This window comes from Equus przewalskii, chromosome 4, assembly GCF_037783145.1.
Source record: "Equus przewalskii isolate Varuska chromosome 4, EquPr2, whole genome shotgun sequence".
NCBI classification, from domain to species: Eukaryota; Metazoa; Chordata; class Mammalia; order Perissodactyla; family Equidae; genus Equus; species Equus przewalskii.
The window spans coordinates 101,244,476-101,267,478 of record NC_091834.1 but is presented as its reverse complement, the minus strand read 5'-3'; the positions used below and the strand labels follow the sequence as shown (position 1 = coordinate 101,267,478).

The 23,003-nt window shown below is 52.8% G+C and overlaps 1 protein-coding gene across 22 annotated transcripts in view; it reads right to left on the bottom strand.

Moving 5' to 3' along the window:
* Window positions 1-460: 460 nt before the first annotated feature.
* KRBA1 (KRAB-A domain containing 1) overlaps window positions 461-23,003 on the bottom strand; it is a 36,885-nt gene continuing 14,342 nt past the window's right edge. For 8 of the 22 annotated variants that reach the window (XM_070616693.1, XM_070616695.1, XM_070616701.1 and 5 more), the window contains 7 exons: window positions 21,307-21,459; window positions 20,608-20,790; window positions 19,215-19,427; window positions 18,998-19,129; window positions 17,793-17,894; window positions 17,109-17,270; window positions 11,148-15,561 (listed from right to left, as the gene is read on the bottom strand). In XM_070616693.1, coding sequence (XP_070472794.1) covers window positions 14,633-15,561; window positions 17,109-17,270; window positions 17,793-17,894; window positions 18,998-19,129; window positions 19,215-19,427; window positions 20,608-20,790; window positions 21,307-21,459 — 1,874 coding nt within the window. In that variant the 3' untranslated portion in view covers window positions 11,148-14,632. Of the gene's footprint in view, window positions 3,542-11,147; window positions 15,562-16,798; window positions 17,271-17,792; window positions 17,898-18,997; window positions 19,130-19,214; window positions 19,428-20,607; window positions 20,791-21,306; window positions 21,460-23,003 lie in introns of those variants that run through there. The other 14 variants (XM_008541847.2, XM_070616694.1, XM_070616687.1 and 11 more) reach the window with 7 other exon arrangements.

The following is a 23,003-nucleotide window of genomic DNA, read 5'->3' as shown; positions in this document are numbered from 1 at the left end:
GAATGCTACTGTGACTCTCTACCCAGTAAATCCAGGGTGTCGATGCTGAACAACAACGGGGTGCAAAAGGCCTTACAAGGACAAGTTAGAGGCGGGGACGAACGTTTTTAGTGCCTGGACTCCCGACCTGCATTTATTCCTTCACAAAGTTGCCAACTCGAATACTGCAAGCACCAACCCCGCCAACTTGAATACTGCAAGCACGTCTGAGACTGTAAGGAGGGCAAAGGCCTGATGGGAAAGAGTCCAGCAGGCCAGATAAGAGCGCGCCCTCGGGGGAGACCGCCTGACCCCAAAGCCGTGCTCCTGCTTACCCGGCTGAGCGGTCGACTTACCGTCCCGAGCTTCCATTTCCTTCCCTGCCAAATGAGGACAAAAGAACCCTTCACTGGATTGGTGCTAGGATGAAATGAAACCGTGCATAATAATGAAATAATATAGCGTGGGGCTTGGCACCCTCTGGGTGTAAATATCAGCTAATTTTAATGGAAGAAAACATCAAATCTTATTTTATAAAACACATCAAGGGCAGAGCCATTCTCAAGTCTTCCCAACACAGGTCCTCACTGGACGTCATTAGTGTGATGGCCATATACTCAGTGCTCAGTGAGCGTTAGCTCGTGCTGTCATTGTTGTCATGAAAAGAGCAGAGCACAACTCTGCGTGGGGTGAGAGGCTAGTCGCTGTAAGTGACAGGTAAATGGCGTGGCCAAAAGTCAAGCCAGTGCCAAAGACACGTTCCTGGAAAACCCACGAAGTTTGCTTCAGGGGTCTACATTAGAATACGGCCTCAGCTAGAAAGCAGTCTACTTAAACAAAGACACAAAAAGGCGAGGCCACCAAGTAAATTGTGTGACAGCTGGATGCTTTCATGGACTCTTGGAGACATTGTTAAAATGTAATCATGGTTATGGGTTTCTTCCCCCCCAGATTTGTGTAATGCCATTTCAAATCTTAAAATCCCTTCAAGTATGCTGCCAAAATTCTGTCTGAAAGTGGGCTCAAACACAAAAAAACTCAGAGAACCTCTGATACAGTGGGTGAAAGTGCTGGCGATAAAATCAGGCCAACACTGGCTCGCCTCCCGGGCCCCTACTTTACCAGCCATCTGACTTCAGACCAGCCTTTCATCCTCTCTGAGCCTCATTCCCCGAGGGGGCTCTTGCCAGGATTGCATTGGGGACGGTGCACTGTCACCTGCCTGGCACATAGTAAGCACTTAAGTAACATGAGATAGTGTGGGCTATTTTTATTTTCTTCTTTATACTTTTACCTTTTCCATATTTTCTATAATAACGTATTTTTGTATTATCAGAATGAAGGTAAATATATTAAAAGAAGATGAAGCTGGTGTACGTGGGTGTAGTCATTATCTATTGCTACGTGACAGATAAGCGTACACTCGGTGGCTTAAAACAACACACACTTATTATCTGACAGCTTCTGTGGTCAGGAGCGTGGGCATGACTCAGCGGGGTCTTCTGCTCAGGGTCCCCAGGCTGCGTTTAGGGTGTCAGCCTAGCTGCACTCTCGTCTGAGGCTCCGCTGGGAAGGATGCGCTCTAAAGTCACCCAGGCTGGCAGATGCATCTCCTTGTGGCTGCAGGACTGGGGGCTGCGGCTCCTGGCTGGGTGGAGGCCACCCAGACCCTAGAGGTCACCTGCAGGTCTCCATGTCCATTTGGGCTTCCCACCATTGTTCTTACTTCAGGCCAGCCAAGAGCATCTCTGCCCAGAGAGACAGAGAATTATCTAATGTCACGTGACCGCGACACCGACATCCATCACCTTTGCCATAATCCATGGGTTAGAAGCCGAGTTACAGGTCCCACCCACACTCAGAGGAGGGGGCCACACAAAGGAGTGAAAGCAGGAGGTGGGGTCACAGGGGCATCTTGCAGTCTGTCCTCCACAGTCAGTTTAGTGGTATTGAGATAAATGCCAGACTCTTAAACTCCTAATTTCTTAATTTCAAATGGAGATCCCCTAGGACCAGGGGCCTGGATTTCAGAGAGGTCCTACCTAGGAAGCAGGAGGTGGCTGCAGGAGATGGAGCGTGGGCACACGGAGGGCCATCCCAACCTGGGGACCCTTCCATCAGCACTCCTGTTATACCCGAGGGCAGGTGAAAATGCCCCAGGGGCAGCCTGGGAAAGGAGGCGCAATATGACCACAGCATGGAGAGTGTGTGAGAGCAAATATGTGTGTGTGATGTGAGCAAGTGCATGAGTGTGCGAGAGTGAGTGTGTGAACAAATGTGTACGTGTCTGAGTGTATGCGGGTGTGAATGAGTTTGCATGTGTGAGTGAGTGTGTGTTGGGTGAGAAGGGTAGATCCACTCAGCTAGACTGTGAAGATGGATGGATCACAATAGCCAGCTCGTGTAGTTTTTCTCTACATCAGTTTGCGCATCAGGTCATTTTGTTCATTTGTCTTAACACTAGCTCATAGGCGTCATCTTCAGTGTTGCTGAGCAGAGCAGAGGGAAAGGCTCCTACATGAGTGTTCCAGAATAGTCTCTTCCACACACAGCGATGGCTCTATAAACACAGGTCACGGCAAGGGGTGAAAAGCCCCAAGTGAAGAATCGTCGTAATTCAAGAATAAGGAAGCAGGACCAAAGAGAGTGGGATGGGTTTTAGGAGAAGAGTTGCCCGTTAGAACCATGTGTAGGCTCTTGGGGATGTAGCTCACGTGAGGAGCATGGGAAGGCAGAGCACACAGCCCAAGGTTCAAGTTCGCGGACTTTCTAAGTCCCTCAGTGTTGCAGTAGTGATAACATGAAGTCAAACTCCCACAGGAAACCTACGTGTAATTGCATGTATGTCAACCGTCAGAACATTTGGAAAGCTTTTATCAACTTAGTCTGGCCCCCTTGGAGAGCGGCCTCTCCTCCCCTCCGCCCAGGGCGGTGAAGAGTAGGGTCCCACGAGGAGGACCGAGGAAACGGCAGGACGAGCCTCGGCAGACACGTGCTGCCAGCCCTGCCCACAGGCCAATGCTGGGCCCTGTCCCCCTGTCCCTGCACTGCGGGAGCAGTGTCAGAGCCGGGCAGGACAGCTGCGTCTCCCGCAGGAGATGCCTCGCTATCCTGAGGTGCAGTCGGGTTCGAGAACACGGGGTTAATGGTCTCTACGATGCTGTAAAACATTAAGAGTCTAAGTTCCACCTTTCACTGCAGAGAGATTTCTCTTAATTTGTCTAAAACTTCCCTTTCCAGCTAAAAGGTGGGCATCAGGGGACAGGGGAGGTGAGAGGAGCCCCCTCTAAATGACACACACTACTTAATAGTCACTGAGTCCTTCGCAGGCATCAGACACCACGGGAGCACTATGGGACCATCCTGTGAAATCCCACAGCATCTGTGGGAGACAGCACTCTGCTCGGGGAAACCGAGACTCAGAGGGGTTGGGCACTTTGCCCACGTAAGCGAGGACTGGGAGAGATGCACGTCTCAGACCTGCCTCCAAACCCGCCTCAGTTTCCATCCTGGCTCCACCGTGTACTAGTCGCCTCACCCTGGGAGGGTGGCTTTAGCTCATCTGTAAAATGAAGAAAATATTAGTACCAAAGTATGCACCCCATGGGCTTGTCGTGAGAGCTTTAAATGAATCAACGTGAGCAAAAAGCTGAGACCAGCGCCCAGCACATGGTCAGCCCTCTGAAAACACCGGCTATTAGTCTGCTTACCTCTACTGTCTCCTGTTTGGGGAATGGCAAGCAAGGCCCTGTTCATGTTTTCTACCCTCTTACGAATTTAAACTGGGGCCTCGTCTTAGTCTGCTCGAGCTGCCATATCAAAATCTCACAGACTGGGTGGCTTACACAGCAGATTTTACTTCTCACGGTTCTGGAAGCTGGGAGTCCGAGAGCAAGGTGCTGGCTGGTTGGGCCCAGACAGCTGCCTTCTTGCCGTGTTCTCCTGGGGTCCAGGGAGAGCAAGCCCTCTGGTGTCTCTTCCCGTAAGGGCACTGACCCCATTGTACCAGGGCCCCACCCTCACGACCTCACGTAGCCCTAATTACTTCCTCCAGACATAGTCACACTGCGGGTTCGGGCTTCAGCATATGAGTGGGGTGGGGGTGGGGGTGCACAATTCCATGCACAGTGGCCTTTGCAGGCTTTCCCAGCAGAATAGGAGACATCTCCTCTTTCACCTGGTCACTCGCCTTCCCAAAGGGCGAGGGCAGACCACCTGTCCTCCCTCACAGACTACCTCCAGCAGTGAATAAACAACAGATCCCCTGCCTTGAATACAAGTGTGCGTGAAGGTGGGATCTGAGGCTTCCTCTTGCCCCTGGGCTGGCCTTGGGCACGGAGACTGGCACACACCCAGCTCATCTACATGGCTGAGGAAGGCTGATGATGCCAGATGGGCCAGTGAAGACAGTGCCCCTCCTAAGAGACACCACACAGCACACGGGGTCAGTAGCCAAGCCATCCCTAACTCCAATGGTGGTCCATGGCCACCTTGCTTTGGGGCCACTTCGGAGCCCATCACACGGGGCCACGCCTTTGGTGGGAGCCTCTCTCCCGGGGCTGCTCCTTCTCTCCCTCCCTGAGGGCAGGGCTTCGGGCCTTGGTTCAGGGCTCCTCCCTGGCCCCTCTGCTTGACTTTCCATTCCTTTCTCCAGGGCCAGGGAGGAGACTCAATGTCCCATCTGTGATGGGCTCCTCGCCACGTTCCCTCAGCCAGCATGGGTGGAGGAGCGGAGACGGCTGCCCTGGGCAGATGCCTTGCTCACCTTCCTGGACACCTGGACTACCTATGACGTGGCAGAGGCTCGTTTTCTCAGCGGAGGTGCCGTGAAATATGAAATGGGGGCAAACGGGAAGTTCTGCTGCAGAAATGGGAAGATGGGTGGAGTTGGGCACGGAGGCTGGTTCTGTCTCCCCCTCCAAATGTGTACATATCTTGGGGCAAAACTTTAACATTTTACAATTACGTTCTCACTGATCTTATTTGAGTCACACAGTAATAGTAAGATATCTCAAGGTACAAATTCTTCTCCTATCAGACCGGAAAGGTTTACAAAGCCCTAAATTTGGGCATCCAGCCTGCGTCCTTTGCTTGCTGCAGGCAGGGATCCCTTCCACGGCACCCACCAGGGCATGTTCTTACCAAGCCCAGCTCGCTGCCCACTCCTGCCGCCCTCCCAGGCCGGGTCCCCCACAGCCCGCTCCCCCAGGCCTCAGCCCTGGCGTCCTCCAGGCAGGGCCTGCTCACAATATAACTCAAGGCTCTGAATGCTTGTCACGCATCTACCGTCGCTCAGACCAGCACTGTCTGGCAGTGACAACATGGGCCCGCGTGTGGGGAAGACGTGTGTGGGACAGATGAGAAGTGAGATTGGAGCAATCTGGGCCAGTGGAGATGGTGAGGCTCAGGGTGTGCAATGGCTGAGGGCAGCTGGGGGATTCTAGTTCCCTAGAAAGAAGCAGAGCTGAGGGGCAGAGAGAGGAGTCCTGGGGACGTGAAGTCCTATGAAGCGGATGTGGATTTGACCTGAGGATCTTCTTCGATGCAGCCCAACGCTCAGCCTCCCAAACCGAATCCCTTGCCGGCATGTGCTCAGATCGGCCCTTTCTCGGGGGCCCTTGCTGGCTCTCCCTGACTTGCTTTCATCAGGGGTTCCAGATTCTGGCTCTGCTCACCCCTGCCTCTTCCCTGCCAGGGATGTTTTGAGGGGATGACTCACTCGATGTCCCCAGCTTCCTCTGCTACAGACCTGAGGATGGCACCTGTTCCAGGGCTCCACAGTGGCACTTTCACATTTTCTATAGAGGAGGGTGCTTATTCAGTTTATTAGAAGGTGTTTATTGAGCACCTGCTGTGTGCAGGGCGCTGCTGTAGGAGCCGGGGGTGCAGTAATGGACAAGAGAGACACATTCCTGCCAGCTTCCACTCCACAGGGGACACAGAGAGTAAGTGAAATAAGTAAATAAACTAGTAGCTTGTTAGCTAGTGCTACTGAAGAAAGCAAAGCGGTGGGGGGAGAGATGGAGGGTCATGGGGGTGTACTGCCGCTTTAACAGGGTGGTCTAAACACCATTTTCACCAAAAGGAAAGAGCCCCCGAGGAAGCGGCTGCTCCTAAGTCTGGGGCAGGGGAGGGACAAAGAGAAGCTGGCTTCTTTTTGTGCCAAAAAGCAAGGATTTTTTCTTTTTTTCAAAGACTGATAGGACACAGGAACCAGCTTGAAGGGGCTTCCAACCGGCCAAAATTTGGACAATTATTCAAAAAGAATGATGACAGTAAAAAAGAAGCCATGAGTCCACAGTGGTACTAAAAAGGACGAGGGGCTAGAAAAGTCCTTCTTTACAGAAGATGAAATCTAATAAATATAGATGGAATGATAAGATTTTTAAAACACTACTTTGCAACCACCAATGGAATAATTTATTTAGGCAACAATTATCAATGGATGCTAGAACTATCGGGGAAAGTTGTTGGAGAACGGGAAAGTCACAAAGTCTCACCTCACTGAAAGCTGATTATTTGAATAGGGAAAAATCATCTTCGTGGGGAAGAGAGCTGGTGGGTACCATCGTAATCAAGCGATCACATTTATCATCACCTATAACGGAACAGGTCGACAATATATACCTCCTGACGTGAAACAACGGCAAGTACTCAACAGCACCTACGTCATAGTCCTCCCAAAAATGTTAAACCTGGATCCAACCATGAATCCAATTATGAAGAGAAAATTAGCAAATCCAGATAATAGGATGTTGTACAAGACAACTGCTCTGACCTATTAAGAAATGTCAATGTCATGGAGGGAAAACGGGTGGGAGACCATTCTAGATGAAAGGAGGTGAAAGAGACGCGCCAACCAAACGCAGTGCATGACCCTTAGTTGAATCTTGGACAAAAAGAAATCGTAAAATCATTATTGGGACAATTGGGGAAATGTGAGTGTAGACTATGCATCATACAGTGATGTTATTATTGTCAATGTTAAATTTCTTGGGGGCGTTGGTCGTAGTATGATTATGTAGGAGATTGTCCTTCTTGCGCTATATATGATGACATATTTCAGAGTGAAATGCATGATATCTGCCATATACTTACAAATGGTTCAGCAACAGAGAAAAAATATCTATATTATGGAGAGAGGGAGAAAGTGACTCTGATTAAGTATTGACAATTGGCAAGTTCTAGGTGAAGTGTCTATGGGCGTTCATTGTACTGTTCTTTCACATTTTCTCTAGGTTTGAAATTAAAGGGAAAAATATCAATTCCACTACATGATATATATTTGTAAAGCTGATACAGCTATGTATTGCTAATGCCGGAAATCTTTTAGAAACTATTTGACTTTCCCTGTCCAGATCCCTAAAATGTACATATTCAGTGATCCTATTTCTTGGAATTTCAAAACGGGAAAAAAGCCATGGGCACAAAGATGTTCATTCCAAGTCAAACATCAAACAGTAAAAAGATGTCTAAACAAACAACGGTGCTCAGTTTCATGAAATATTGTCCAGTGATTAGAGTTATAATGGGAAACCATATAGGCACATGGAAACACTTAGGACAGACTAACTGCAGGGGGCAGTAGAGAGCAGCAGTACAAATCAGCCCCCAGTCAGACCGGGATTGTGCCCTGCAACCCACAACTTCTTAGATTTGTGATTAGGGACAAGCTACTGAACTCCTCTGATGCTCAGTATTTGAACCTATAAAATGGGAATAACAAACTTTACCTTTAAGATTGAAGTGAGGAGTAAAGACGTTTTAAGTCCTCACCACCATTCCTGGACCTAGCAGGTGTCACTGTCATTACTTTATCACTTCTGGCAGCAGGAGTCATGTTGGAGGTACTAACTTTGCTGGCAGGGGGAGCAGCAAGGAAAAACACGTGGGCTCAGGAATGCATAAGGACTAGCGAGCTCTGCCGCGGCTGAAATGAGATCTGTGAGGAAAGCAGTGTGACGAAATTGTTCAGCTAAGTCGAGGCCAGCTTCTGGAAGGCTCTGGATGCTTGCATAAGACCTAGGACTTGCTTCTGCGGTCAGTGGGGCGTCTCTGAAGGATGCTGCCCCACCCCCTGCCCGCCCCACAGCAAACAAGACCTGCTTTAGGGAGAGAAACCTGGCGATAGTAAGACAGGTGTTCATCCCCTATCTAGGAACCACACACAGGATGACTGCAGGTGCAGGACAGGGCAAGCTGTGAGGAGGTCCTTAAAGTTGTGTTTAGGGGTCAACTTCATGGCCTCCTACCTTTCTTTTCAGCCCCTGGACCACACTAGCTGCAGCTTTGATCTGTAATTGCCTGTCCTTCCCTGCAGATGGCGCCAAGGCCCGGGAACTGAGGCCCATTTCTGTTAGACCCCAGCTCTTCCCTCCTAAATCGTAATTCCAGAAATGCAGCCCCCTGCCGCTCTGCCTAGGTCTGACAGAGAAAGCTGACCCCGTGCGGTTTGAGGGACGGGGGAGAGGCATCCCAGACTAAAAAGAGCCTCCGTGTCTGCTCACAATGGCCTGAAAGCCAATAGATAGGAGATACAGACAGATGATAGACAGACCTACTGACACACAGACAGTCAGACACACATCAATGCTGGACCTCATCCAGGCCAGTTGAATTCGAATCTACGTGAGGCCCAAACCTGGTTTTTAAAAACGTTTCCCAAGTGGTCCCAATGCGCACCCAATGATGAGGACCGCTGCTCTAGGGGCTTGTCCTTCACCACCTTAATGACCAAGTCCAGACCATCACCAAGCTGGAAACATTCTAAAAAGTTAAAGTGGAGAGGATGGAGGATCTGAGTACATGCTGGGTGGACGAACATGCTCCAGGACTAGGAAGGAACACGTTTCTAACTTCTTTCTTGTAATAACCCACGACCAGCCTAACGTGGGGAGACAGAAACTCAGCACTGAGCCCCCCGTGTCCACAGTATTAGCTCACAGTTTCAATTAGAATCCAAGGGTTCTGGGGCCGGCGCGGTGGTGCAGTGGTGGTTAAGTTCACACATTCTGCTTCGGCGGGCCAGGATTCGCCGGTTCGGATCCCGGGTGTGGACATGGCACTGCTTGGCACGCCATGCTGTGGCAGGCGTCCCACATATAAAGTAGAGGAAGCTGGGCATGGATGTTAGCTCAGGGCCAGTCTTCCTCAGCAAAAAGAGGAGGATTGGCAGCAGATGTTAGCTCAGGGCTAATCTTCCTCAAAAAAAAAAAGAATCCAAGGGTTCTATAAACACTAGGGAAACTTTAGCGAGTTCAGTCCAACACTCTCATTCTCTGATGTCTCAGATCCAAGTAAAGGTGTTATTCAGATAGTCATTTTGTGTTTATTGAATGGCTACTATGCCCCTGACCCCGTCCTGGTGCAGATACACGATCCGTATCTGCACTCATTCACAGAGCTTACAGTCAGGGCAGGGAGCAGATGTTCAGCTTTATTCAACAAATAAATGTTGCAGGTTAGCAATTTAAAAAATAATCTTTTTTCTTTCTCCCTAAGTTGCCTCAGACTCCAGCAAATCTCGCTTGACGGTGCAGCCTTCCATGGCTCTTGCTCTGCTCGTCTCGGCCTCACTTGGCTCTGAAACCACATCACCCCAGCTCCAAGCACGACTCAACCCTCTACCTGCTGTGTGACATTGAGCAAGTTTATTAATCTCTGTGCTTCAGTTTCCTCACTTGCAAAATGAGGATAATAATATTGTTAACACGTAATCAAGCTGTTATGAGGATTAAGGAATGAAGGAAATCATAAAAAGTGCTAGATAGTTTCCTCCACATAAGTCTTTCGTGGATTTATTCCTAGATTCCTTACTTTTTTGTTACTACAAATGAAAATTTTAAATTTTAAATTTCACTTTTTCTAACTACCAGTTGTTGGTATATGAAAATACAACTTATTTTGGTATATTGTAAATTTATTACTTTTAATAGCTTATAAATTTCCTTAAATTTTCTATGTATACGGCCATGTCACACTTGACTGATGACTCTTTCGTTCATTCTCTTAAGATCCTCATCCCTTTTATTCCTTTCTTGCCTTCCGTCCTGGCTAGAACATCCCCTGCAACGCTCAACTGCAGGATGAGGGGGGCCTCGTGGTCTTGTCCCTGACCTGACCTGAGGAAACACTTCAACATGTCACTATTCAGTATCAGGTTTGCTAAAAGCTTTTGTTTTTATTTCTTGTAGATAATCTTTATCAAATTAAGGAATTTCCTTTTTCATCCTCTTTACTTAAAATCTTTATGGATGTATAGAATGACATTTCTCTATTGAGTTTCACATGATTTTTCTTCTATAATCTATTATTGTGGTGAGTTACTACTTAATGACTTCCAAATGTTAAACCATCCTTGCATCTCTGAAATAAATGCACGTTTTAGTCTTCTGATATATTGTTGGATTCTGTTGGATAATATTTTAAGATTTTTGCTTCTCTGCACATTTCTTTTGAGATGAGTCTGTGATTTTCCTTTCTTGTCCTCTCCTCAAATTTTGGTTTCAAGATTATGCTCTCTCATAAACTGAGTCGGAGTATCCCCTCTTTCTGTTCTCTGGAATAGCTGGGATGCCCTCCTCCTCAAACGCGAGTGAGGACGTGACCTGAAGCCTTCTGTGTCTGCAGTTTCCTTTGCGGGAAGATGTGTGATCACTGACGCAATTCTTTGAACGGCATGAAGCTATGAAGGTTTTCTGTTTCTTCTTGAGTCTGTCAGTTTGCATTTTTGTAGGAATTTTATTTCAGTTTCCTAATTTTTGGCAAAGATCCTTAAAATATCACATTGTTATCTTTAGACAGCCCGCAGCATCTGTAATCACGTCACTTTTCTTAGCCCTGAGATTATTTGTGCCTTTTTTAATCGATGAAATACACCACAGGCTAATCAATTTTATTGGTTTTACTAAAGAAACAATTTCTGGCTTTGCTGATCATATCTATTATGCTATTTCATTAATTCCTGCTTTCATCCTTACATCCCCCCTCCCTTTTAGGTTCTTTGGAATGCCTTTGCTGCCCTAGCCGTTCCTCCTTGGAATTTCCCAGGCTTCACCTTTTCACACCCTCATTGCCTATAAATTTCTAAATCCTGAGTTTGCTGTATCCTACAAGTTTTGATATATGGTACATGCTTATAGTTTAACTCAAAATACTTCTAATTCTCATTATGATTTCTTCATTGACATAGTTTATTTGGAGGTATAACTTTTATTTTTTGAACATACAAAAATTTCTGGTTATTTTTTGTTACTTATTTGAAGCTTAAAAGCTAAAGTATGGTCATAGATTATATTCTATATAATTTCAATACTTAAAAAAATTGTTTAAACTTGCTCTAGGGTTTAGTGTACAGCCAATTAAAAAAATGTTCTATATATGCTTGAAAAGGATGTCTATTTCACAGTCCTATGGTGCCGGGTTCTATATATTCATCAATCAGAACAAGTCTGTTATTAGCTTGTTCAAATCTTCTATAACCTGCCTGATTTCTTCTGTTAATTCCTGAGAGAGATATGCTAGAAGTCTTCCCAACATGATTGTGAATTTGCCTGTTTCTCCCTTAGGGTCTTTCAATTTTGAGGCTAGTAGAGGGAAATAACAGAGTGATTACAACATTGCTGATACAAAAGGCATCAGGGAAGAAGAAAAAAACCTCAGAACAGGTGGGACAAACATAAAGCACAAAATAAGATGATAAACATGTCAGTAATCATGTTACATGGAAATGGATTAAGGGCTCCAAGGAAGGAACAAAATTTGTCAAGCTGAATTAAAAACTAAAATCCAACTACAGGATGTCTACAGAAGCCACATCTAAAACACAACACACAAAAAAGTTGAGAGTGAACAGTCTGGTCTGCCAGGTGCCCAAGGTCCTTAGGAGGGAGCAGTGACATCAGGAGTGGAGGAAGTGAACTGTGGCCCCTGCACCCCAACCCCATGGCGGCCTCCCTTCCACTGGACCCCTCGGGGGAGCCCTGGAGATGGGGGGGAGGGGGCGTCTTCTCTGACTCTGACAGGTGGAAGCGGGACCCTCCCCCTTTCCCCGCCTGACAGAGGAAGGTGGAGACAGAGCACTTCAAGGGCCCCTGACGTGAGCCCCGTGGGGAGAGGTTGGCCAGGACGTCTTCTGGCTCCTTCCAGGACGGCGGCAGGCAGAGCCAGAGCCTTCTCTGCCCCCCACTCCCAGACCCCCAGAACCCCTGAGTTCAAAAGGTCCCTCAGTTTCTCCCATCAAAGTGACATTTCCTCCTCAAACCACCCCATGAAGTAGGTGAAGGAAAAGGACACAGTCCTAAACTCCACAGATTTTTCACCCGATCAGTGACTCTAGAAGGCTTTTCAGTGAACAGTTGTGAAAGGGTTTTCTTCGTGTGGCAAGGGACAGGGCCTGGGAAACTAACTCCTGTGGGACAAACATGACTGCGGAGTGGGGAGCTTCTTAAAATTTTATTACTTATTTTCCACATTCTTAAAAAAAAGGATTGAACTTCGTATATGGTCCGATTGGATGTGGACTACTGAACCTGGGGACACTGCGCATCGTCGTCTGCGCAGCAGGCGGGGGTTGGAAGGAGCTGGGCCCTGGCTGTGAGGGGACATGCCAGGGCTGCCAAGCACAGCACCCTTCTCAACTATCAGTCAAAAGCTGTGTGATCGTGAGCAAGTGACACCCTCTGAGCTCGTTTGCTCCTTTATGTCTGCTGCAGAGGGTTTGTGCGATGGCTGATGTTTGTAAATTCCACAGAACAAAACCTTAAACTGCCATATGAAGGGGGATAGCAGACCACCTCCCACCACCCATGCTGGGAAGGGCGAGGAGAGGAGAATGCAGGCCAGCCAGGCCGGACAGGAGGGCCGAGCAGGAGTGGACAGAACTCTCCTCCTCACTGCCAGGGCCGCTGCTCCCGAGGGTGGCACCCTCCTCAGGGTCCTGTCCTACCCTGTCTACTGGCTCTAAAACGTGCCCAGCGTCGCTCCCTGCACAGCTTGAAAAGGAGCTGGACTCATCTTCCTGAGGTCTTCATGAGTGGAAAGCCTAGAACTCTTCCGCTCCTTATTCTCTATCAAGTATGGCTAGACGTGAAGACCGCTTACTTTAAACGTCCTACTTACATGATCTCAGACATTAGCTTCTAAGACAGTCAGCTTGGGACTTATTCCAGTCCTGAAAACATTTTAACGTCCCCTCTTTGTGACAGTCTGCATCAGCAGCCTGCTGCAGTGAAGGGCACAGGCCAGGCCCTGTGTGTGGCCCCAAAGACCCTGACTTTAGGGGCACAACGGGCACAGCAGCCACAAGGTACTGCTTGTGCAGCTGCTGTGGCTACAGCCTCTTCTGGGCCCCGGGTTCCCTGACAGCAGAGCCACCTGCCAGTCTATGCCAGGCCAGTCTTTCCCAGGCAGCACGTGTACACAGAGTCCCAAAGACTCCTCAAATCAGGAACTCAGGAACACAAGGTTCACGGAAGAGCTCCGACCCTGGGGGAGGAAACAAGGTGGAGAAGTGACAGGCAGGCTGTTACTGATGCACCGCCACGCGGCCGCGCCATCTGAGGGGCAGGGCCCAGAGCAGGCCGTCTGGCCACCAGGAAAGCAGGCCTAGTGACACCTTGGTCACACTTTCTTCTCCCAAGATGAACCCAAGACAACGAGCCCAGTCCCCTATATGTGTTACAAGTTGAAATGTGTCCCCTCTAAATTCATATGTTGGAGTCATAACCCCTACATCTGACCCTATTTGGACACAGGGTGTTCACAGAATACGGTTCAAGTGAGGGCATCAGGGTGACCCTGGTCCAATGACTGTGTCCTTACACAAAGGGGAAATTTGGAGACACGCATACAGGGAGAACGCCCGCCACGTGAACATGAAGATGGTCACTGATGAGCCAAGCAGAGGCTGGAGCAGACTCCTCACAGCCTCAGAAGGAACCAACCCCACTGACATCTTCATCTTGGACTTCCGGCCCCCACAACAGGGAAAGTAAACGTCTGTGGCACTCTGTTACAGTGCCCCAATGTGCCGCCATGACACAATGTGTGCCACTCCTTCCCAGGGAGTCACTGGGGGAGTCCATCCCGCAGCCGAGCCTCCAGCCATAGGCAGATTGCTGAATTCTCTCCAGGGTGTCGGAGGGCAGGCAGTGGGCTACCTCATCCCCAGGACTGGTAGCATAACCAATCGGCCACGCCCTGGGGTAGCCCGCCTGAGCCTTCTGTAGGAACCAAGGGCCCCTCCCTTAGCAACAACCTTCTTTCATTTTGGAATCCACACGGGTGAATCCAGCTTAGGCCACAGGGCAGAGCTCTCCCCAGACGAAAGCTATGCCCACAGTTACCAGGAAGGCAAGGCCACGCCCTCCTCTGCGCTGAGATGGGGGCAGCTGTTAGAACGAGGGGCTCTCACGACCCCTCTGCAGCTGCTTGAAGTGCCCCAGGCACACGAGTGTGCACGGGCGTGTACACACACCACCGGCCTGCCAGCTTCGGCAGTTCCAGTGGGAAGGAAGGCGGGGGGGGGCAACATCTGAATGAACCTGAGGCAAGGCCAGCAGCGCGGCTGAGGAATGCACCCCAAATACAGCCTCCCTGAGCAAAGAGCATCCTGGAGTCGGGCAGTCAGGCCAGTGGCGGAACTCCAGCCCCTTCACGGCCCAGAAGTGGGGAAGGTTCGGCTGGAGTGGGGTGAGGGGGTCGGATGGTCCCTAGGAGCAGCGGCCGCAGGCGGAGCATCTTGGGCAGGACTGCGCTGGTGAAGAAGGCGGTCAGGGGCCCCCCAGCTCGGGCCCCTCCATTCCCCACCCCACAGCTCCTCCTGCAGGGCTCTGCAGGCCCCTGCCAGCAGGCTGTCTGGAGCCTTCGGCAGGTTTAGGGGTCCGGCTGGTGCAGCTGCCGCAGCCCACAGCTCTGCCTCTGAGCGGGCTGCAGGAGAGGCTGTCGGGGTGGGTAAGACAGCAGGCACTGAAGGGGGCGTGGGGCTCTGCTGGCCCCCAGTGTGTCCGAGGTGGGCGTGCACAGTTAGCACAGGACAGCAGCTGCATGCTGAGGAGAGGGGCTGCTGGGAAGGGCTGGTATTGGGTCCAGAAGGTTCTGCTGGGGGGGTGTCTGGAGGTAGTGGAGGCACTGGGCGGAGCCTTCCGCTGGAGAGGCCTGAGGAGTTGCCAGCCCTGCAGGCCTCGGCCTGGCTGCGCAGGACCTTTGGTTTCGGCCGGGTGGGGGCCTTCTGTCTCCAGTAGGGCAGGTGTCTGTGGGCGGGGCCGTTAGCCCAGCGAGGCCCCCGGGGGAGGGCCCACGGCCAGGAAGCCTGGCCCTTTGGCCCAGGGCCCCGCGTGCGCCTCCCCAGCCGATCCACCTGGGTCCTCATGGTGGCCACTTCCTGAGACAGGCCTGCCAGGGCCGCAGCGAGCCGCTCGAGCTTCTCTGACAGGGCAGCGCTGAGGCTACGGAGCTCCTGCTGCAGGGAACTCCCACAGGGGCAGGGTGGCCGCGGAGAGGCAAGTGGCAAAGCCGGAGGGACAGGGGCCACAGGCGATGGCTCAGGCAGGCCTCTGGGAAGCAGTCTCCCGTTGGTCCTGGCTAAAACCAGAGCAGGGACGTGGGGTGAGAGCTCTCTGGCTGTCAGAACCCTTCTCTGCCCCCAGGGGTCCCTTCAGCTAGTGTGTTCAGCAGCCTGCCCCACTAAGGCCTGGCTTTAGATGGACAGAAGTGGCTCAGGCTTAAGAATATGGATGCCAAGGCCCAGGACATCAGAAGGGGCCATGTCTCCTGGCTGTTCCCCAAATTTACGGATGGGATAAACCACAGATTGGACAGTGGCCTTCCCACTTTCTAGGCAAAGGATCAATGGGTTCTTTGCGTCACCTCTGGGACCAAATGGCACCCCAAAACACCTAACCCTGCTCTAGGGAGTCAGTGGGCAGGGCCCGAAGAAGCCCCCACAGACAGCATGAGGCCAAGGCCACCAGCAGCCCTGGGAGAGGGCCCAGGAGGGCTAGTCCAGCCTGGGACCTGGGAGCTTCCAGTGCAGTGACCAGGGGGCTGTGTCAGCACCCAGTGCTCTTGATCACAAGCAAACCACAAGGGTTCCTGCCTGATTCTGACCTTTACCCTCCTTATTCAGAAGTTACAGACTCACAGAATTTTAAGTCTTAAACTACTTTAAGAAAAAAATCATCTAATCCTTCATGCTAAGTTCCCTTGGAACTGGTCTCCACCCCAGGTAAACCTCACAAGAAAGCCCGGATCCCCCCTCAACACCGCTGACCGTGCGGGGCAGTCCTCCTCTTCCGCATCTCTCTGAGCCCCGCCTGGCTCAGCCGCTCTCCTCAGCAGCCCAGGGCTTCAAACGGAGGAAAGAGCGAGGACCCAAGTGCTGCTGGTCAAGTTCTTTAAGGAGGACCTAAGCTGAGGGCTAGTGAAGCTGCGGGGGTCACAAGTCCACCTCTAACTGAGGGAGGGGCGACAGGTCTGCCTCGGGCCAGCACAAAGCTCTTAATAAAACAGCTGCTCGAACCCACAAGCCAGTGACGGAGGCCCTGGAGGCCACGCTTCAAGCTGCTGACGTGAGGTGCTCAGTGCCCATCCTAGACTGACTCAGGAGGCCGAGCCCCAAGCCCTCCGTGCGTCTCCACCGTGGTCTAGGGATGAGCTTCCTCAGGGTCAGGTGCGATGCGGAACCGCGTCTCTCCAGATGCCCCTGGCGGGGCCCCTCAACACGCCTGGGCCTCGGTTTCCTCATCTATTCTCTAAAATCCCTTCAAACCCCAAGCTTTGGTTCTGGGTGTATCTATTCTGGTATACAGCTCAATTTCTGTTCTGTTTCTAAAAAGCACCTGTGCATTTACGAAAAAGCCAGCCACTTCTAGACAACAACACTGAAATGAAATAACCCGAAGTGAGTTCCAGGTGAGACTCTTCCTACCTGTGACCCCAAAGAGCCCAGAATGAGGTGAAGAACAAGCTTTCCCCACACTGTGCCCCAGGGTTCTGGCCAGCCCGCCCTGCAGGAAGGAGCTGGGCCTCGGGAAGAGCGGCTGGGTAGCTGTGCAGACGCTGACTCCCTGCCCACCCCTGAGCCACAGGGCTCCTGGCGACCTGAGGGGATGGGGGAGCCACCAGGTCACCTGCAACACTTGGTCTTCCGCTTCCAGGCCCCAGGCCCCTGGATTCTTCACTAACGCTGGGCTTCCAGGATAGGGACCCATGGGCTGGCCCAGGAGGCCGGCAAGGTCCCGGCCGGGGCTTTCTCTCCAGCTGAGGGGCAGGGCTGGGATTCACAGCTGCCTCTGTGGAAAGAGCACAGAGCACTGGGCTGTGGATACGCACAGCCTGGGCAGAGCCACGCTGACGTGCAGGTATCTGGACATGGCCTAAAAGAAACGGAACTTTCAACTTTAATAATGGTGAAACAAGATGCGAGATGAACACACTTGGCCTCTCAGGGAGCCCAACTCTGGCTGAATGGTTGGCTAGGGCGTGTGACGTGAGTGGGCTGATTATCTGGAGGGCTCTGCAGCTCTGGCATGATGCCTTTGGCTCTCCCTGGAGTGGAGGCCAGGAGAACAGGGGGAGGGGGCCACAGTCTGCAGCCCCCCACGAGGCTCCTCCAGGGATGTGCTGGGAGCACCCTGCGGGATGTGGGAGACTCTGTGGTCCCTACCCAGCCCACTCTGCTGTTTCCCGCCAGGCCCACTGGGCAGTAAAGAGTGTGGGTACAGCCTGGACCCGTGTGGAGGCCACGGACTCTGCAGAGCCACCGGCCTGAGTTCTGAGGAGCCCCCTTCCCCAACGGTGCACCCCACCCCTACCTCCTCCAGTGCTGCCCAGGGGGCCCGGCCGGCCCAGTGTCTCTGAGTGCACTTCTCTCCAGGGCGACTGGGACCTGTGTCCCGTCTTCTCTTCTCCTTTTCCTGCTGGGAGCAAACACTGGATCAGGCCTGGGCTGAGCAGCAAGGCAGCCTGGGGAGCAGGCAGCAGTTCCCACTTTCTTGGCAGGACAACATCTAAGCTTTCCCGAGTGGAGGAATCTCACTTTCGACACTTTTTATTTATTGCCAATTTTTTTTAACGTATACTATTATATACATACATATGTGCGTGTACACAGTCAGTACCTGACACTAAGCTTCTGATGCCGAGGCATCCATTTCAAAAGCCATCCATCCTGGACAGATGTCTTGCCAGCTGTATGACACAGCTACTTGCACAACCAGATACGGAAACAGGCCACCCCCACCCAGGAAGCCCCTCTTCCAGAAAGGCCTGGCTGACCCAGATAACTGACCGCTTCAGTGACCCCACTTTTCCCTTCCTGCTCCCTGGTTCCCGCGCCTATGCTCTAAATTGGCCAATAAAGAGTGAACCTGCCAAAAGCTAGGCACCCCACCCTCGACCCTAATACAGACAGAGCCTGGGTCTGCGCACACTTTTTCTCTATCTGCGACCTCACTATGTGGCCCTCAGGCATGCTCTGTACTCTCCAGGACCTGTGAATAAGAAACCTTGCTCTCAAAGTTCCCTGAGGGTTTTTGTGGAAGTGTGTCCTGGGATCACAGTAAGAACCACAAGGGTCGGCCCAGCCAGAACACTGGCCCCGCCCCCGAGGGGGGTGACAGGTGCTGGAGTGAGGGCCTCAGGCGCTCCTAGCTGAGAGCATCACTACTGATAGCCAGGGACCCACGTACCAGTACACACATGTACACATTACATACACATTATTAAGTATATGCAGCATGCATATGTTATACATATATGTATAACATATACTTACTAAGTTTATTTCCAGGCTTTCTAATTAAACACACTTGTTTAACACTCCTGGCGCCATGTGCGCCTCAACAGCCCATCTTTTTCTCTCAGACACAATTCATCTTACAGGGAACTCAAGAATGACCAAAGTAGAGAATGTTCTGGCAAGAGTCAGGCACAGTGACAGATGGGACTCAGAGAACCCAGTCTCGGGACTTGTGGCCCCCTGGGGGACACGCCCCCTCTCAGGAGACCCCAGGCTCACCTGCACTGAGACCACAGGGGTCCCTGGGCTCTGCTCTCCTTGGAACTTCACCAGGGCTGCTGCCAGCGGGGGCACCGCCAGGGCGCAGGGACGGAGGGCCAGGACCCTTGCAGCTGGGAAGGCGGCCCCTCTCTGGCATCACAAACAAAGCTGGTGTCAGGCGGTGGCCACACCCTGTGTGTGCCTCCCTGCCCTCTTCTCTCCCACACAAGCTCACCCTGCAGGAGCGGCTGCCAGAGCTCAGGCTCCAGCCTCAGGTCTTCTCCTTCGGAGCTGCTGAAGCTCGAGCTGGAGCCGGGGCTGGGGCTGGAGCTGGGGCCAGGGCCAGAGCCGGGGCCGGCCAAGCAGGCGAAGCGCAGGGGCCGCCCAGGCAAGATCCCCTTCAGAGAGTTCTCCAGGCAGTGGAGTGGGGAGGGCTTGGTGGCCACCCCTGGGCAAATGACAGCAAAAGAACCCTCTGTCCATCAGCCCAACGAGAGGCAGGAGAACCCTTTGCCTTAAAGCACAGGGCATGCAGAGCTGGTCCCCTTTCAGCTCAGCCTGGTCAGGCCCCTGGCTGGTTGGGAAAGCCAGCTGGGGAACTTTCCAAAAGTCTCAAGACCCTGGAAGTCACTAGTAGTCTGGTCCCAGCCAGGCCCTGCATCAGATGAGCCAGGCAGCCAGGACCAGCGGTCCAAGAGCGGAGATTCCATCACGTGCACAGCAGGTCCCCAAAAGCCAGTTCTTGCTGGTGGGAGTATTAGAAGTACCACATTTATTCAAATAAGCCAGATCCTACCAGTACCAGTGCACTTCAGCAGGTCTAGAAAGGACTTCTGCTCTCAGTTCAACCAAGCGGCTGCAGCAAAGGGAAACCCCTCTCAGCCCCTAGGCAACTACGGCAATAGAGGAACTCACCAGTCCTTCCCCTAGAGAAGCCCTACGGCCAGACAAAACCAGCGTTCTCCCCACCTTTGCAGCACTCTGCAGCACACCTCACAGCACTCCAGCCAGCAGTCTTTGGGGAATGCACACCCGCTACAGCATGCAGCCAGCAGTGCAGAGCACACCACACACCCACTCCAGCACACAGCTAGCAGCGTGGAGCACACTGCACACCTGCTCCAGCACACCTGCTCCTGCACGCAGCCAGCGGTGCAGAGCACACTGCACACCCGCTCCAGCACACCTGCTCCTACACACGGCCAGCAGTGTAGAGCACACTGTATACCTGCTCCAGCACACACGCTCCTGTGTGCAACTAGCAGCGTGGAGCACACCGCATACCCACTCCTGCATGCGGCTAGCAGTGTGCAGCACACTGCACACCCGCTCCACCACACCTGCTCCTGCACGCAGCTAGCAGTGTGCAGCACACTGCACACCTGCTCCACCATACCCATTCCAGCACGTGGCTAGCAGCGTGGAGCACACCGCACACCCGCTCCAGCACACTCGCTCCAGCACACCTGCTCCAGCGTGCAGTCAGCAGTGCAAAGCATACACGGCACACCTGTTCCAGCACACACTGACACAGGGAAGGAAGAGAGGAAGGGAGATCTATCCTCTCATCAAAGATTCTATTGAGAGGGAACACATGCCAGTAAACACTGGGGCAGATGTCAGCTCACCATCTTGGAGCCACCTCCCGGGTCCCGGCCTGATGGCCCCATGGTCTTTGAGCCCTCGCTGACAGCAGGCAGGGACGCTACTAGAGGTGAGAGCCTGTGGGCTAGCCAGCTGGACGCTCCTGGTGGGCACTCCCCCGCTGCGCTGTCCTAGACGGGCTGGCGCACAGGCCTCGCCCCTCAGCCCTGTTTTAACGAGAAGCCAAGAGGCCTGTCAGCCCCATGCTGGCACCGAGGCTAGGAAGTTACTGGACATAGGACTTCTCAGGCACACCAGCTGCAGGTGTGAACACTGGCCAACTGCCGGATATCCCAAGGAGTAGCCCAAGTCCTCCAGGAACTCTTTATTCCCAGACCCAGCTACCTGGACTCCTGGTAGCCCCACAGCTCAGCGACTGTGCAAGACACCAAGGCACATGGGGCCGACACAGCTAGGATCAAAAGACCCTCTGTTGCCAGAGCCCCGGCTGGGCTCCGAGCGGATGGTGGCACTGGGTGTCCTACCCCGACGCCCCCACTGCTCAGATGCCAGCAGCACGCTCTGGCTTCCCGGCCTCACACAAGCCTCTGGCCACGCCAGGTTGGAGCGCCTTCTCAGCAGGGGTGGACATGAGCCCACAGCTGCCGGGAGAGGCCATGCCAGGGGCGGCCGCAGGGGAGCCACCTCTTCCTGCTCCCAGACACCCGGCAGCCGTGCTTTACCTTCCGTGTCTGCCGTCCAGTTCTTGGCCTCTGCTCTCCGTGGCCCCCTGTCCCCTGCCGAGGACCAGGACCAGGCAGGCTGAGGCCCGGGCACAGGTATCTCTCGGAGGCAGTTCTCCAGGCCCTGGAGCGGGGAGCTTCCCACTGGGCTTCCTGTGAAAACCCAACGTTCACAGTCTTGGACGTCAGAGCTCAGTCTCTGTGAACCCCAGAGCCTTGCCTGTGTCCCGTGTCCAGCGCAGCCGGGGCCATGGGAGGAGGCACAGAGCACTGGACCTGTTGTGCCAGTTCAGGACACCCGGACCGAGACCTGGCCCTGAACACACATCAGTCCCAGCTCTGGGCGGCCCTGCTCGGGCTGGCCCTGGAAGAACCCAACCTGTCTCGGCCACCCACACAGCAGCCTGCTCAGTGGGCTGTGATGAGGGAGCTCGGCCACCGGCACGGGGCCTGGGCTCCCTCAGGACACCTCGCCTCGCCCTTGTGAGGGATGCCACGGCACAGCTTCACCCACAGGACGGCCCTGAGCAGTGAGGGCTGCCTCCACTACTCAAAGAGGAAGCACTAAAGGCGCCCTCACCTCAGGGTGTGAAGTAGCAGCTCGAGAAGGCCAACACTAATGCAGTTTCAACTTGGGAAAAAACAAACCGCAAAATTCATATTTCTATTGACAGAGCTGTGGAAGCAACAGGAACTAGATGAACCGAAATTCTAGAAAAGGAAAGGCGCTTCCCACATGAGCTGACATCCCTGGCCATGTTCTTTCTCAAAGGTGCTTGCTGGTGCAGACAGGGCAGGCACAGCGCAAGAAAAGAGAAACCCTGAGAGGTCCCGGCAGTTGTGTGGGGCTGGCAAAGGACCCACTTGAGGGACCCCAAATGCGGTTCTCCCCATAAGACATTTGCTGAGTTCTGGGAACAGAGGGAGCTGGGGAGCTGGGCTGGACGCTTCTCAAAGGCAGCGTGAAACCTCGTGCTGCCTGGGTTACTTAGCAAACAAAATCCATCAATGGAGGACACACAAGAAAGACATGTGCTCCCTTCTACGGCACACTGTGCAGCTGTCAGAGAGAAGGCAGTGGCGCCAAGGTCCAAGGAATGTCAGATGAAAAACAGGAGGGGAGCAAAGACGAGCATGAAGACCCACAGCAGGGGGCGAGGCTGTGTGCAGAACGCCGCCAAGTGTGAGCACACCAGAAGCCTGGCCATGGGGAAAGCATCTCTGCAAGGTGACGGACTCTCAGCAGTGGTGACTGAGGGAGGATACGGGTACTGGAGGGGAGGGAGGCAGACGTCACTTTCCTTTAGGACCTTGTGTAGCTTTTGAACAGACCATATGATTATGTTACCTGCTAAAAACTAAACCTTAAAAGTTGGCTGTGTTTGGGGAGGAAAAAACCCCCACAGGCAAGCAGCTGACCCCTGGAATGGTACAGGAATCCAAGCCGCATGGGACACTGAAAGGCCCCAGTCCTGCCCTACAGGCCCTGGCTGGCCTGGAGCAGAGTCCTGGGCAAGCTCTAGGCCTTTCCAATGACAGTGGACGTGGCCAGAGCACAGAGGCAAGCACGGGGACCAGGCATCTGTGGACAAGGCAGACCAAGAGCACTCTGCTTATTCAGGTGGGAGAAAGAGGTCGAGAGGGGACCCTGGACAGTCTCGCAAGATTCTAAAGAGGTGACAGCTCAACACAGATGC